Source organism: Trichosurus vulpecula, chromosome 5 (assembly GCF_011100635.1).
Source record: "Trichosurus vulpecula isolate mTriVul1 chromosome 5, mTriVul1.pri, whole genome shotgun sequence".
Taxonomy (NCBI): Eukaryota; Metazoa; Chordata; class Mammalia; order Diprotodontia; family Phalangeridae; genus Trichosurus; species Trichosurus vulpecula.
In genome coordinates, this window is record NC_050577.1 from 48954296 (window position 1) to 48970396 (window position 16101).

The 16101-nt window shown below is 37.5% G+C and overlaps 1 protein-coding gene across 2 annotated transcripts in view; it reads left to right on the forward strand.

Annotated features, from left to right (window-relative positions):
* KRIT1 (KRIT1 ankyrin repeat containing) overlaps positions 1–16101 on the forward strand; it is a 35312-nt gene that overhangs the window by 5307 nt on the left and 13904 nt on the right. For both annotated transcript variants that reach the window (XM_036759969.1, XM_036759970.1), the window contains exons 2-11: positions 2350–2444; positions 4116–4219; positions 5449–5608; positions 8706–8798; positions 9866–9995; positions 10741–10984; positions 11184–11299; positions 11828–11971; positions 14243–14399; positions 14963–15070. In XM_036759969.1, coding sequence (XP_036615864.1) covers positions 4118–4219; positions 5449–5608; positions 8706–8798; positions 9866–9995; positions 10741–10984; positions 11184–11299; positions 11828–11971; positions 14243–14399; positions 14963–15070 — 1254 coding nt within the window. In that variant the 5' untranslated portion in view covers positions 2350–2444; positions 4116–4117. The remainder of the gene's footprint in view (positions 1–2349; positions 2445–4115; positions 4220–5448; positions 5609–8705; positions 8799–9865; positions 9996–10740; positions 10985–11183; positions 11300–11827; positions 11972–14242; positions 14400–14962; positions 15071–16101) is intronic.

Consider the following 16101-nt stretch of genomic DNA (forward strand, 5'->3'; position numbering starts at 1 on the left):
CTCTTCAAAATATTTAATTTTTAAAATTTTGGGAACTTGGGAGTGATAATGTTGGCAGTTTTTAAAATGGCATGTATTGCAGGCTTCATATATTTATCTTTTTTTAGTTATGTTTGTGACTAGACCGTAGTTCATCTATGGAGCAGAACCCCGAGTTCTGCACATGCTTTCTAAAACCAGTTTGGAGACAGTAGGCATAGAAACATTTTTACAAATCACTGTGCAGTTTCCTTGCTGGTCTGCTGTTGAAAAAGACCTGAGGCCTCCTAGTCCAGCCTCCTCACTTTAAAATCCCTTTGAATTGTGTTTGGAAACCTAAGACATCTCAGTTTGTTTCTAGGCAATTGCTAATGCAGCTATAACCAGAGTTTACATTGGACCTGATAGAAAGTACTTACAAGAAATTATTGTGATTCCTTTTCACTTGGCTTCGGGTCTTCAGCAGAAGTGGAGGGCCTTAAGGTCACCTAACTAGAGCTGGAAGGGGCCTTTAGTCCAGCCTTCTCTGAGGTCACTTACTCGCCCAACTATCTTAGAGGTAGTTAAGTGTTACATGGGATTGAACCCAGGTTCCCTAGTTTCGAATCAAGTGCATACTCTGCCATATCATGACTCAAATAAAATATGTTTTGTTCAACATTTTTGCCAGTTACTTTCTAAAATTAACAAATTTGTGGATGAAACAAAGTTAGATGGGAAGGCTCATAGATTGGATACTAATAATAAGAGTTAACACTTATATTGTAAAACACTTTACATATATTATCTTCTTTAATCCTAACAAAACACTGTGAGGTAGCTGCTATTACTGCTATTATTTATTATCAGATGGCAATATTAAAAAAGATCTCCACAGGCCAAGACAATGGCCCAAATCTAGTTACGTTAAATTTAATAAGGATGAACATACACTTGAGTGGATTTTACTATTGAATTAAGAAAATCAGCTGCCTAAGTATAGTGTGTCTTTGACCAGATGAGTTTATATGAGAAAGCTCTGGGATCTTTAATGTACTTACAAGCTCACTATGACTCAGTGACATGGCAGCTAAACAAACTAATATGCTCTTAAGCTGCATTAATACAATACCTAGTGTCTAGAATCGGAAAGGATCATCCTATTGCGCTGATCAGAATACATTAGTACATCAATATTATTGTTTTCTTTCCTCGGCACCACTCTCTAGATGGGACAGGAGTTTGTAAACCTAAAGAAGAAATTCAAGAGGAATGTGACAGCTGCCTTGAAGGATTTTGAGGACCCTTGGGTAGGAGAGAGAGGAAGTTTGTGCTTGGGCTCAAAGCACAGAACTAGAAATACTGAAAGTTGTAAAGAAACAGCTCTGTAGAAGGAAGTCAAGCTGTTTAAATATGGAGTGACCACCTGGCAAGCTGGTCTGTCAGTCATCCAGCAGAGGCAGCAAGCCCACTTAGGAATGTAGAAGGGATTCTTAATCAAGAATCCGTGCAGACTGACCATGGAGGTCTCTCCCAAATCCAGCCCTTATGCCTGATTCTAGTAAACAAAAATTCCCAGTGGTATAATCTTATATTTGCCTCATTCTTCTAAACCAAAGGGGAAATACACTAATCATCCCTTCTGTATATACCTTAGCAGGACCTTTTCAGAGGGCCTTCAGTAGAACCTTAGGAGGGAATTTCAGAGTGCCTCAAATGCTGTGATGAATGCAGTATCTATACCTAAGTAACACCTAGCACTTGTCGTTGCCATTATATCATACAGAGAATTTATGTAGTATAATGTCTGCTTTCCGGGCCCGTTGTACCCTTTTAAGGTTAGCACCTTTTGAGCCTGGTAAGCTCCATAGATTTCAAGTAATTGGTTGTCCAAGTGGAAAATAATTGTGAGATTGAATATTAGGACAGCAAAAATGTGCCTCCTTTTTTGCCTCCTTCGCGATACTTTGCTGTATGTTAGGCAGATAGGTAGTGAAGGGGATAGAGGGCTTGACCTGGAATCAGGAAGACCTGTGTTCAAATCCCTCATTAGACACTTAATAAGTATGTGATCCTAGCTAGTCATTTAACCTCCATCTGCCTTAGTTTCCTCATCTGCAAAATGGGGATAATAATAGCACCTACCTCCCAGGGTTGTTGCAAGGCTCAAATGAGATGGTATTTGTAAAGCAACCTGCAAACCTTAAAGCACTGTATAAATATGCTATTATCCTCCTCCTTTCTGTCAAAAAAGACCTTGTGTCTGTCCTAGGGTTTTACCAAATCCCTGTTCAAAATAATGTCCCTAAGTCGTTAAATAAGCTTGATGATGAAAAAAGAATTATAACAAAATCTTTTTTTAATTGTATTTTTTTCCTCTGTATTTTTAAGTTAATTTAATGCCACCAGGTACCAGATTGAGAGTCCCAGAAAGAACTATACCTGCTACCTCCCGCTAAGAACAAGTAAAGCCTGGATGCTATAAGGTAAGATTTAGATCTGATAAAGTTTCTTTGCAGTTAGATGAATTACCACATGAACTACATTATTGTAAGTTTCCAGTGAAGAGAAATTTCAGTCTAAAACCCCAAATTTGAAAGCAGCATTTCAAAACCTGAAACCTTTTGGAGCATGAAATTTGTGGAAATATACCGATACAGGTCTAGGAGCTCAGTTGTGGCTGTTTCTGAAGTAAAGAGAAGCAGGTGAAATTTGGGGGTAAAATAACAGAAATTAAAACCATTTTTATATTCAAAAATTGTTACACATGGTATTTCTGAAATTTGATATTTTAAAGGGAATCACAAGCATTGAAATTTTCTCATGGCACATATGGAATGCAGTTTGGGAAATGCTGTTCTAAAGTCATATTATTCTTGGTCAGCAATGATAAATTAATTTCTGCTCTTTTACTGTATTATTAAAAATCTCTTCTAGAAGTAAACAGTTTCTTTGGTAGTAGTTGTGACTGTCTTCACTCATTTGGCATTTAAAAAAATCAATAGGTTTTACGTTTGTATTAGTAATGCCTGGAAGTATAATAGCTATTTCAAGACATTTTCTGTCATGTAAATGGGAAAGAAGAGGGAAGGAAAACTTTTTTCCATAAACCATTTTGAGTGGAAATCTTCCCCAAGACAGCAAGCAATCTGATACAGGTTACACATGCACAGTCATATTAAATATATTTCCACTGTGCCTTTCTTTAGCAGCTGTCCACCATACTTACTGTACTCCCTTTCCACTAGTTTGTTTTCTCCATTGCCTAAGAAACCAATTTAGTTAAATTTAACAGATGTCTATTAAGCTTTTACTATAAGCAAATCATTGTGCTTTGTTGGGAATGCAAAGCCAAAGACAACAATCCTGTCCTTCAAAGAGCTTGTATTTGGTATTAGCTTACATTCTATTGCTACTAGTTTATATTCTAATTTAAAATAAGTATAAAGACGCTTCATGCATCTCACCTATAAACAAAGTACATTAGATTTATTATATAGATTTAGTGACATCTGTTTTTTGTCCATTGGGATCTTTTTTACTTCCTGGTTCTCAGCAGTGTTCTAGGTGGTGGTCTGTGTGGTTATTTTTGTTTTAAATATTCCGTATTACAACTAGTTAGCTAATGCTAATACTAGCAATATAGTTTACTGTTTTCAAGTGCATAACTCATCTCTGTGGTTTAAAAAAAGGCAGAAAATACAATTAACTCACTCACGTCAGCCAGAAATTCAATCTAAGTTCTAAAGAACCTGTGAGAACCTCTGTTAATATGATCATGTATACCTTATACATGAGGGAACTAACCACTAAGAAAATAATTTAACCTTAACTTTAATTTATTGAATAATAGAAGCATAATCTCAGTTTAATATTTAGCTTATTGAATTATGTTACCTGTTCATGCCTCTTATATACTATGTATTCTGATGCTGTGAGTTTTATAAAATGGAATGGAAAAATTAATGAAGATATAAATAGTAATAAGAATGAATGCTTGGACAATGTATTACATGTTTTATTTTACCTTACTATCAACTTTGTGGTTTCCTGTTTATTTCTGTCTCAGAAGTTGTGGGTTTTGATGAGGGGTGTGTGTGTGTGTGTGTGTGTGTGTGTGTGTGTGCGCGTGTGTGTGTTTTTTTTTTTTAATAAAGCTATGGGAAATCCAGAAAACATAGAAGATGCATATGTTGCTGTCATTCGTCCAAAGAATACTGCCAGTCTCAATTCTCGGGAATATCGAGCTAAATCATATGAAGTAAGAGATTGACATTTAAAATGTGCTATTTTCAGTACTCTCATTACCAATTATAATTCTATTTTGCTGTTTGTTTAAGTAATTTTTAATCTTTACTTAACAATTGATGAGATTCGAATAGAGAGGTCATCGAGAAGCTCATTATCTGAAGTACCACTTAAAGCCACTTTAGGAGACAATGAGATTCTAGTAGGCTGGTCAATGAAAAACCAAAACTAACTGGGGCCCCTTTGGCAAATGCAATGAATAATGGAATAATGTCTGGCCTAGATATTAAAAAAACTGTGAACTTCCCCACCCCCGTGCATACATGTCCCTGATTACCTCACCATCCTGTCCATCTTTCTGTCCTTGATTACTTCATCTCCCTGCCCACGACAAGTTTTCCTCTACAAGAATCCATAGGTTCTCCTGGCTAGTGGGGCGTCATCCTTGGGGAAAGGGAGGCCACCTCCCTTAATGGATCACCCCCCTCCCCTTTAAGCTGCATCTCCCTTAAGAGCTGAAAGCGCCTGCTTGGCATGTTGTGTTATCCACAATAAATGTCTTTACTTGATTTGGAGACAGCCTGAGTGAATTCTTGTGAGATGACTTTGCACCCCAACATTTTGGGGTTCCCCTGAACTATATTATTTTTGTACAGTTTTTGAATGAGAGATACTTAGGTGGACTGGTAAGGAGGACAGATTTCATTACAATAGAAATGTCATCTTTCTGTAGATTGGATTTCAAAAGCTCATTAGAAAGTTGCATCCTAGACTTCACTGCAACTTCCCTCTCTATTATTTAATTTTTATGATTTATTTCCAAGTAATGTGATATTTCAGGGATCCATTATTGAGTACTTCCTCTGGCAGAGCAATTTGCAACTCCCCTATGCCTTCTTACATGGTCTTCATGTTTTTCAAGGGTCAAAAATAATTCGATTATTTGGCAGCCAGTTTTTGACAAATCTCTCCAAACTTAGCTAGATTATTTTCTTGGGCCCCTATTTGAAATGGTTGCCAGAGGTCTCTCTTTACTGGGAGAGCCTTTAAAAATCAAGGACCATCTCCATATGAGGTGAAGCACTGGAATAGGATTTTAGTGGAAGCTGTTCTGGGTTTGGTTATCTAAAACCCATTAGATCAATATTACCTTGGTTCTGTGTGGACTTCAGTGGTGATATTATGTAATGTGATGATATTAAGCTTTTTTCTTTTCCATGCTTTTCTTTATATTTTTATAAGATTTTGTTGCTTGAAGTTCCCATTGAAGGACAAAAGAAAAAAAGAAAGAAGGTTTTACTGGAAACTAAACTTCAGGGAAGTGGTGAAACAACACAAAGTATTTTGGATTATGTGGTAGAAACTACCAAACCAATTTCCCCTGCCAATCAGGGCATCAAAGGTAAGAACCTTGTCTTGTAAGTGATGTACACCAAATATTAGTGTGAAGAAGCCAGTATATAACTTAAAACTTTTGCCATTTTCCGTTACTCTGAAATGCCTAAAAATTTTAAAGAAGAAAAAAATAGTCAGTAGGAAGATAAAGCTGCTTTGTGAACCTTCTTGGCCTTGACAGAAAACAAAAATTGTGAAATGCTGAGTATTTAAGTATTCAGTACAAACTTCATATCATTCCTAAAGAAGGTAGGGAAGGAAGAAAGCACTTAAAATAACAATTCAGTTCAGTTAAATACCTGTTAAGCACATGTGTGTGTGTGTGCGCGCGCGCGTGCGCCTGTAGAAGGGCATTCACAGCAAAGTCACTAAAGCAAAGAAGTACTAGGTGGGAGTGAGTGAGGACTTGCCCTGGGGTGGTCCTCTGATAGCAAAAGAGGTGGACACCAGAGCTGTTGTCTGAGATACAATCAAAGAGATTTGGTAATCAATTAGTTGGAAGAGATGAAGGAAGGGCCAGGCCCCAGAGTAACGCTAAGGTTTTAAACATGGGAAATTGACTGTTGGAGCCATAGGATCACGGGTCATTGCAAAGAACACCAGCTCTCAAGTCAGAGGACCTGGGCACAGAGCCTGGCTTGGCCCTTGGGTCCGTCACTTCTCTGGGATGTCTATTTTCTTATCCATTAAAGAAGTAAAAAGGAGGGAGTTGGTATATGTCATCTCTAAGGTCCTTCTCAGTTCTAAATCTGTGATTAGAGACTATAGGAATGTTCCACATAAAGTTGTCTTGAAAACATCATTTTACAATAATTTTGTTGATATATTCAGCCTCATCCTAACATCACAAAACTCCGCCATCCTCTCATTTGGTCATCGCCCAAATGGTTTTTAATGATTTGAACTAGAGCTTGCACCCCAGTATTGTGAGAATGCTTATTGTTATCATATTAGTTAGCATATGTGCATAAATCATCCTCCTGTGGAACCAGCTGCTCCCTGTAATATTTCACCTTGTCTTCACTGTCAACAGCTGATGACATTTGGCAGGATATGCTTATATTTACTAAGACAGGAAAATATTTTAATGCATTTTAGAAAGATGCCATTTGCTGAATGACCCAGTTAGTAGAACTTTGTCAAAATAACGAGTGACTATTAGTAATATGACTGATTCCACAAACCACACACTGAATTACCTCATAGTTATAATTATATAATATATATTTGCAATGTATATAATTACAATGCTCAAAATGGCAATTAAAAGAAGTGTCACAGCTGGATTGTGGGCAGCAGTAGAAGAGGGAAGGACATGCCTGAGAGCCAGGCCTGGCAATATTAATGATGTAAAAAAATGGTCCCAACGGAAAAGGCTACTTTAGTTTTGAAAGATAAGGCATACTGGTACCATGAATCCAAAAGCAGACGCAGGATACTTGGCCAAAGCTGAAGGAACAAACCCCCAGGTGCTTTTTGTCCAGCTAGGTAAATTGATGTTAATGTCAAGAAGTTGAAAATAAAGAGAAGGCAAGACCCAGCTAAAACAGAATGGAAGGATAAGGTTCAGGCCTCAAATTAACATACTGGGCTAGAGGATCTTGGCAGAGTTAAATGGGAAATGAGAGACTATAAAACAATCTAGAAAAAATGGGAACAGAGGCTCATCATCTAGTACAAGTCAGCAGATCCATGTGACAGTGAGGCCAGAGCAGGCCAGAACTGCCTGCCCTCGGCTCTGCTTTTAATCATCTTTGCTTGCTGTTGAGTGATCAAGTCTGTACAGAGGGTAATGCTTTCTGATGTGAGCTAGGGCTCTCCAAATCTCTGTGGCTGATGAATCTACAGTATAGTGAGGTCCTTTGGGGAGTCCTCAGACTTCCAGTGAAGTGGCAAGTGCTGTTTTCTAGCGTATATTTCTTTGCCTAAAATAATTGGTGCTATTTTTAAGATTAAAAAAAAGAAAACCTAAAATATTTTTATAAGTTTTTTTTTTAAATTCAAAAATGACTTCTTCTTTCATTGAAATGAGAATAGTTCAGGGAAATGATAAAATAGATATCATGTTTTGTTTTGTTTTTTAAGAATAGCAAAGGCAGTCCTTGTTTCATTTCTTTGGAATTACATTAGAAAAATCTTTATCCCCTCTTGTATTTTATTAAATTCTCTATTTTGCAAGATGCTTAGGTCATTTTTAGATAAAAATATACTGTAATTTCTCATACCTGATTCATATATTTATCCACATGTCCTTCTTGTGGCTTATCCAGAAACTAGCCTAACTGCTGTTCTTTTATGCTGCATCAGTGCCACAAGACCTTTTCTTGAGATGTGGAAATCTGTTATAGGGAAAATGGAAGATTTCCTGTTCCAGCTGCAGGACAGAAATGAAAATATAACAGCAAGGACAGAGACACAGGAAAGAGATCTCAGAGGATGAAATTGTTAGGGTGAATTTTGTGTGACCTGTGCAGGACCGGCAAAGGAAATTTTTAAAGTTTAAAGCATCAGTACCCCAACCCCCAGGCCCTCTTCCACTCCCCCCCTGCCAAAAAAAAATTTAAAAGGATTTTTAGAAGGCTGGGGTCAAGAAGAAAGACAGTACACAGAAGAGGAGATTCAGCCAGCCTTATAATTAAAGTCAAAGCTTGCATGACATTGCTACTTCCAGCCAAAACCCTCTGTATTCTCCTCCTCTGTGGGCAGACTGTTTGTTAAGGCTTCAGAGTCTTTACCCTTTGGAACACAGGAGCATCCCTGATACCCAGCCTGAAGAGCCCTGTCCTGCTAAACAGCTGCCCCATTCCCAAACTGGATCAAGGTTACTCCCTTGCTCCATATATCAAATTCTCCTGCTGAAGAATTAGGCTGTGGCCTTGAACTAGCTGGGTTCATTATCTCTATTATGAATCTCCTTCATTGTTGTAGTGATGTAGTGTTTTGTTAGTTCTGTTATTGCAAATGTAAGAGTTGACTATATCCTGCTAATTGCATTTTTCTTTAAAGTTGGGTCCTGTTTTGTCCATAAATTTTTCAATGCTCAAGATTTATTAAATTAAATAATTTAGGTCTTTTTATACTGGTTGAATTTTTTATATATTAAGGAAAACGAGTGGTGTTGATGAAGAAATTTCCTCTTGATGGAGAAAAAGTGGGCAGAGAGGCATCTTTATTTATTGTTCCATCAGTTGTCAAAGGTACAGTTTTCTTTTGAATCCATATAAACGTTAGATATTAAATTAATGTTTATTAAAAAATTTGTATGAATGTTGATGATGATGATGATTTTTATATTCTAAAAACATACATATCGTCAAAGAAAACAGAGAAAGTAATGGATAATCAAAATGAAATTTGAGACAAGTTTTATTCTTTATTCTTATTTTAAAATATGGGGTAGAAAGGTAACCCAAAGAAAAGGTAGCGTAGGAGTTAGTTTTAATAGTAGTCAGTTCATTAGCAAGAACTTTTCTTAGAGGGAAACAGGAGAGAAACAGGTAGATATTTATCAGTCAACAGGATATCGTGACAGTCTGCATCATATGTGGAGCAGTGAGAAGAACTCTCTCCTAAAAGGGGAACTGTGACCTGACAAAAATCAGTGGCCATAACTAGAAAACTTCTACCAAATGTGAAATATATGTTTTGAATCCAGGCCTAATGAAATTGGTTTGTACAGGACTAACCTGTGTTGGGCCTGACAGTGGTAGCATGAAAGGCAGCCTAACATGTTGACTAGAAATTTGCCTTAGAGTCAGAAAATCCTGGGTTTGAGTCTCACTTCTTATACACACTGGTTTTGTGAAGTCACTTAATCTCTCAGGGTTCCCCACAAATCCATGGGACTAAATTGCAAATCAGTGCTGATCTGCTTTTAGGGGAGAGAATTTCTTTACCAAGAGCCCTGTATACCAATGAAATCACAGGTCTGAACCAAAAAAACCATTATTGGCACATTAGCCCATTCTGATCTTCCTGGGTGCTGTCCTTAGGAAGTGGAGCATAGCTTCATTCTTTTACCCAGAGTTAAAGTTTGGCCTTTAGACTTAAAATAGAAGATCCCTAGGATAAGAATGTTTCCAAGTCCCTGAGCCAGAGTTAACAAGCTGATGTCGAATCTGCCGGGTTTCTTTCTAAGTCATGTTATGTTCACTTGAAGAATGACTTGCTTTTTGCTATATTCTTTGCAATTATTTTAAAATGAAGGATTTATGCAGCCGTAAATCTTTCCTAAGTCTGATTACTTTTTTTATCCCTTTTTTAGATAACACTAAATATTCATATAGTCCAGGATGTCCAGTTTTCTACTGTTTACAAGACATCATGCGAGTCTGTAGTGAATCCAGCACTCATTTTGCTACTCTGACAGCAAGAATGTTAATTGCCCTGGATAAGTAAGAAATGTCATTAGAAAAAAATTTCAAGTTATATAAAATATTCTCAGAATATTCTTCAAACATGAAAAAAACTGTAGCTTACAGCTAGCTTTTGAGAGTAACATGGTAATGTAACTTGCTATTTTGTATATATGTTTCTGAATTCTCTTAAGTTGTCGATTAGTATCAGTGGAGGTAGTTTCCATACCAGGAGTTCCCTACACAAATGAAATCACGGGTCTGGACACAGACACACAAATGTTTTAGACAAATCTCAGTACAGATTTTATCGGTTTACAGCAGAATGTCTTGATTCTTTAAAATGATGACAAGGAAGGCAGTTCTTTAAATGGATCAGTGCCCTAGGACCCTACTGTAGGGCAGGTTTGATAATAGTCTACCAGGGAGCAAGTCACTTAACCCCTACACCTTTAATTTTCCATTAGTGAAATAAGGCTGCCACCCACGGATGCTACAGTGATGTCATGGAGATTAACATAATGAAAGTTACAGAGTACACCCTACTTTTTAAAAAGAAGGTATTATTATCACTAAGGTTAAGAAAGAATATTAAAAAGGGGTATGTTATTGTGTGCCTTAAGCAACGTAAAACCAAAGTAAATATCTAGTAACAGTAATCAAAACCTCCGTCAAGACAGTTTGAATATATGTTGTTGCATGGCGGTCCTATGAGTAGAATATCGGCTTGTTCATCCTCACTGCTGAACAAGAACTGCTGTGCTTTGTCCTTCCTGTCTTTCAGGTGGTTAGATGAGCGACACGCACAATCTCATTTCATTCCAGCTTTATTCCGACCTTCTCCTCTTGAGCGGATAAAAACTAATGTTGTCAACCCAGCATATGCTGCTGAACCCGGCCAGACAGAAAACTCGCTTCATATGGGCTATAGTGCATTAGAAATAAAAAGTAAGATGTTAGCCTTGGAAAAAGCAGATACCTGTATCTATAACCCTTTGTTTGGGTCAGATCTCCAGTATACAAACAGGGTAAGTAGGCATTTAAGGAATTGCTGCTTCTGTTTTCAAAAGCGATTTAACAATGGCCACAGGTGCCTGCTTGTTTTTCTCTATAAAACTTTGTTATGAGTTATGCACATCAGAATAACAGGTATTAGTGCTTATTTTGTTTGAGGGATTTATAGCTTACATAGTTCAAATTTATGGTTCTTTTCCCCTACTTTACCAGGTAGATAAAGTGGTAATAAATCCATACTTTGGCCTTGGAGCTCCAGATTATTCAAAGATTCAGATTCCTAAGCAAGAAAAATGGCAGAGAAGCATGAGCAGTGTTACGGAAGACAAGTACTGTTTTGCTTTTATTTTACTTTACCTCTTTTTCTACAGCCCAGTGCTAGAATAAAAGTTCAGTATACACAAATATATATTCTATCCTCCACTGAAGTCCTCTCATTCCTTACTAGGGAATAGAAATGACCTTAGGTTCTTGAATCCTATGTCCATGTACAACCGTTTGCAGGTTCTGCTAAGCTGCCAAGCCTCATGATGAATTTTGTCACCTAAAGACCAGCCTACCTGGTTGGTCAAAGGTGCCATTCTCCTTGCACACACCCCCTCCCCCCACCCCCGCAACCAATCTTGAAGACCATCTGCCATGTCATAGAAGGGCTACAGTTTGCATCAGTGAAAGGAAGTACTCACACCCATTCAACCATGATATGTGAAATATTAATGAATATTCACATAGAATATCATTCTTTTGCTTAAGCTTAAAACTGATATTTAATGCCCATTAGTGTACTGAGTATTTAGGTATGCCCACTTTTTTGTTTAAAAATATATTTTGAATTGCATTTCTTTTATGGTTATTAGAGAACATCAGTGGGTAGATGATTTTCCTCTTCATCGAAGTGCCTGTGAAGGAGATTCAGAATTATTAAACCGTCTTCTCAATGATAGTTTTTCAGTAAACCAACTAGATAATGACCACTGGGCACCTATTCATTATGCATGCTGGTAAGTATCTTTCTTCAAAAAGATTGTTATATTCTACGTTTTTGTGATTTCAGTGTTATTTAAATTGTAGTATTTGATGTTCATTTCATTTCTGCAGTATCCTAGTACTCTGTGTAATGATTTAAAAAAATCAAAAGATACCAGTCACTATCTTGAGAAATTGATATTTTCACAGTATTCTCGTGTACTTAGTATATTTGATACTGTAATCATTTGACAGTAATTAGTGTTGGAATATTAGTAAGTACCTATATGACTGGAAGGGCAGATGGGCTAGTCTCATGGCCACAACAAAGGATGACAGGGAGGCAGCCAGAGCACTCCCCTGACACTTTGGTTGTGAGCACAGAGGAAGAAAGACCCAGCTCATTGGAGGTGACTCCCTAGGGTGAACTTTGGAAAGAGCATGGACAAGCATCTCACAGGATAGTCAGGATTGATAGATTCCAATCTGTAAATAAGTGAGATTACACATCCGTTAGGATATTTATAAGGCCTTTTTGCAAGTTGCTGGGCATACAAAGATTTTTAAAAATATCACAAGTCTTTGCCTTCAAAAACTTTTTATTCTACCAGAGAAAGAAGGATGAGATGCTGTAAAAAAGGATATGACTAGTACTTCAGATAAGCTAATACAAGGTAGAGAGTCGTGGGGATCCAAATATGCCCTATGTAAAGGTGAGAGAGAGAACACTTTGAGCTGTTAGATAAGGGAAAGCTTAATGGAAAAGGTAGCACCTGAATTGAACCTGGATAGAAGATAAGGACTGTGAAAAGCAGAGATGAGGAGGGATCACACTCCAAGCATGAAGGATGCCCCATGCAGGTCCACAAGGCAGGAGCACATCAGGCTTTGTTCAGCTGGTGGTCAGGTTTTACTAGACCCTAGCTAGAGCATTGAGTAGAGTAGTATGAAGGCTGGAGAGACTTTTAGTCAGACTGTGGAGGCTCTTAAAAGCCAGGTGAAGGGAGTGTGTTTTAACTAAAGGCAATAGGAAACCCCCCAAATGAATATGGACTTGACATGGTCAGAACTGTACCTTAGGAAGATTATTTTGGTAGCTTTGTGAGGTATGGATTGAGGAAGTGTCTACTATCTAGGCAACCATGGAAAAAGCACTAGCTCCTCAGTCTTCTCTTTAACTCTTCACTTTTCCCAGAGTGGTTTGCTCCTTTACCCTGATCATTTACATCCATCCCCTTCCTTACCATCTATCCAGTTTCTGCACTGTCTTCAAGACTCAGACTCATTTCCCCCTTCTCCTGTAAAATCTACCCTGACCACCTTAGCCTAAAGTGCTTTCTCCCTCATTTGAACTCCTGTATTATTTTTTGTTCTCTATTATAACATTTCCTATACTGTTGTATTGGGTTGTTAATTAAACCTTGTATAGCTTAATTTTTCTCATGTTTATATCTTATTTCCACATCCACATTGTGAATTCCATTAGGGAAAGGACCGTATTTACTTTATACCTTTTTGTTTGTTCCATGGGACTTAAAAGCATGCCCTCATAGATACCTAGTGCATATTTATTGATTTGACTTTTATTTTTACTTAATTAATTCATTGATCCTAGTTTACATCAGATTATCGGGGCCATATGAACATTCTTCATGAGTTTCTTTTCTTAAGGTTATTTTGCAGTTATTGAATTGGGCCCTTAATTGTTTATTAACTTCAATTGCCTCATTTAAAAATGCTAACATATTTACTTACCTGCACCTTTTAAGTGAACAGCTAGGTGGTTCAGTGGATAAAGTGCTGGTCCTGGAGTCAGGAAGACTCATCTTCCTGAGTTCAAATCTGGCCTCAGACATGTACTAGCTGTGTGACCCTAAGGAAGTCATTTAACCCTGTTTGCCTCAGTTGCTCATCTATAAAATGAGCTGGAGAAGAAAATGGCAAACCACTCCAGTATCTCTGCCAAGAAAACCCCAAATGGGGTCACTAAGAGTCAGACACAACTGATAAACGTCATAGGCAGGTGCCTTCTTGTACTTTATTTTACTTTGTGTTTTTCCCCCTTCTGCTCCCCGTCAGTTTGTATTGGAAGTTGTCTTCTCCCAGTTCATCAGAAATAGAAACACTCAGCTTGAACCAGAACTACTCAAAAGAAACCCCTAGCCACCCCACACATTTACGTCACTGTCTTAATCCCTTGTTGTATGTCCTAGAAAACCTTAGCGATCTTTGGACATTGTCTAAAAATAGTATTAAAAAATAAATGACAGGTGATTTTTTTAGTTAATAAGTTCTGTTTTCTGTAGGTATGGAAAAGTCGAGGCTACTCGAATGCTGTTAGAAAAGGGAAAGTGCAATCCAAACCTCTTAAATGGACAACTTAGTTCTCCCCTTCATTTTGCTGCTGGAGGAGGACATGTTGAAATAGTGCAAATTCTTCTAAACCATCCAGAAGTGGACAGAGTAAGTTACTTTACCTTTTTAAAAATACCACACAAGTAACTACATAACAATATTCAATTGCAGTCCACCCAAGAGTTTGACATTGAGAGGTATTCATCATTCCATACATGTAGGTGAAAACAATTCATATTTATATGCAATTTTGCCTTTGTACTTAAGAATTTAACTAATATCCTAGTAATTTCATATAGAAATGTTCCTTCTGCTTCTAGGATGCGTGTTATTATTTCTCAAGAGAACAGTAAAATACTTTATAAAGCATTGGCTATATCTGTAATCAGAAAACAGATGCTGAATGAAGTTTTTAAACATTAGTCATTGACTGTATTGAAGAACATAGACAAAATAGTAATTACTTCAAAACTTCGTTAAGTGACAGACTGAAGACTGAAGAACATAGTAAACAGTAGCTGGGAATTAAGGCACAATAATACTGACGTACTATCGTATCATTGAGAATCAAAATTTAAGGTATTGAGGAAACTCTAGGAATCATTAATCAGCTTTCTGCTTAGAAAATAGCATGATGCTTGCAATTCCTTTTTTTTCCTTCTTATTTGCAGCACATTACTGACCAACAAGGAAGGTCTCCTTTAAACGTCTGTGAAGAAAACAAACAGAATGACTGGGAAGAGACTGCAAAACTGTTGAAGGAAGCCATAAACAAACCAGTAGGAGCTGTCTTTTTAAACAAATTTGACTTGTTGAATGTTTTTTAAGTTCATCTGTTACTTAGGAGTCTTTGGCAAGGTAGCACAGGTTATTGATGGCAAGCCATTGAATATGCAAATTCCAGGTCTCAGGCAAGGGGCCAGATATTACTGATGGGTGATTAGAATTTACATGTTACATTTGAAAAGCTATAGAAAATAATTTTCTAAAGAAAATCCATATTTGAATTGTTATATTAAGCATCATCAACCCAGTCTTTCTCTCTTATCAAGGAACAAGTATCTATTGAGGGCCTTCTCTGTGCTTTGCATTCTGCTGGTGTTTTTAAAGATTCAGAAGAATAAAATGTGGCCCCTGCCCAGTCCATCTAGGAAAACAGGGCTAACATATGGAAAGCAGAATGTAATATGAGGCAGTATATAATCAGATGCCCAGTGCCCATGTTGGAGATTTCTAATTATTTAGTCCTTGGATTGAACCTAGTTACATTCCATTGGATAGGGTCTACCATTCTGTGAGCTTTGAGAGGCAGGACTTGAACCTGTAGTTTCTAACTTCAAGAATTTATACTACTCTGTCCACACCCAAATACAGACCTTCCCCACAGATGCAGCATTATTTTTACCATGAATACGTCACTAACTTGACTTGTCAGTTACAGCATACCTTTAGTCTGTAGTGGGTAGGAGCTCTGTCTTGTGACTTTTCTCTAGTGACTGAGCAGCATAAAGCAACAAAAGGGCTTATTATCTGGATTGAAAGGACCCTATTTCAAATCCTGGCCCAGTCCCAAGATCTTACCAGGTCTTGGACTGAATCCAGCTTGATCTGTGATTCTCTGTTTGGAGTGTTAGGTCAAGGGGGCAAGGGTTAGTGTAGTATAGCAAGTGGCAAATTAAAGGGATACCAGTATTTGACCTTTGCACCCTTGAGACTTTTCCTGTAGTTGGCTCATGCCAATCGTCTTTCTTTGCCTATTTTCTCCTGACCTTCTCACCGTGTGATAGGAGTATTGTGTGGCCACACTGGA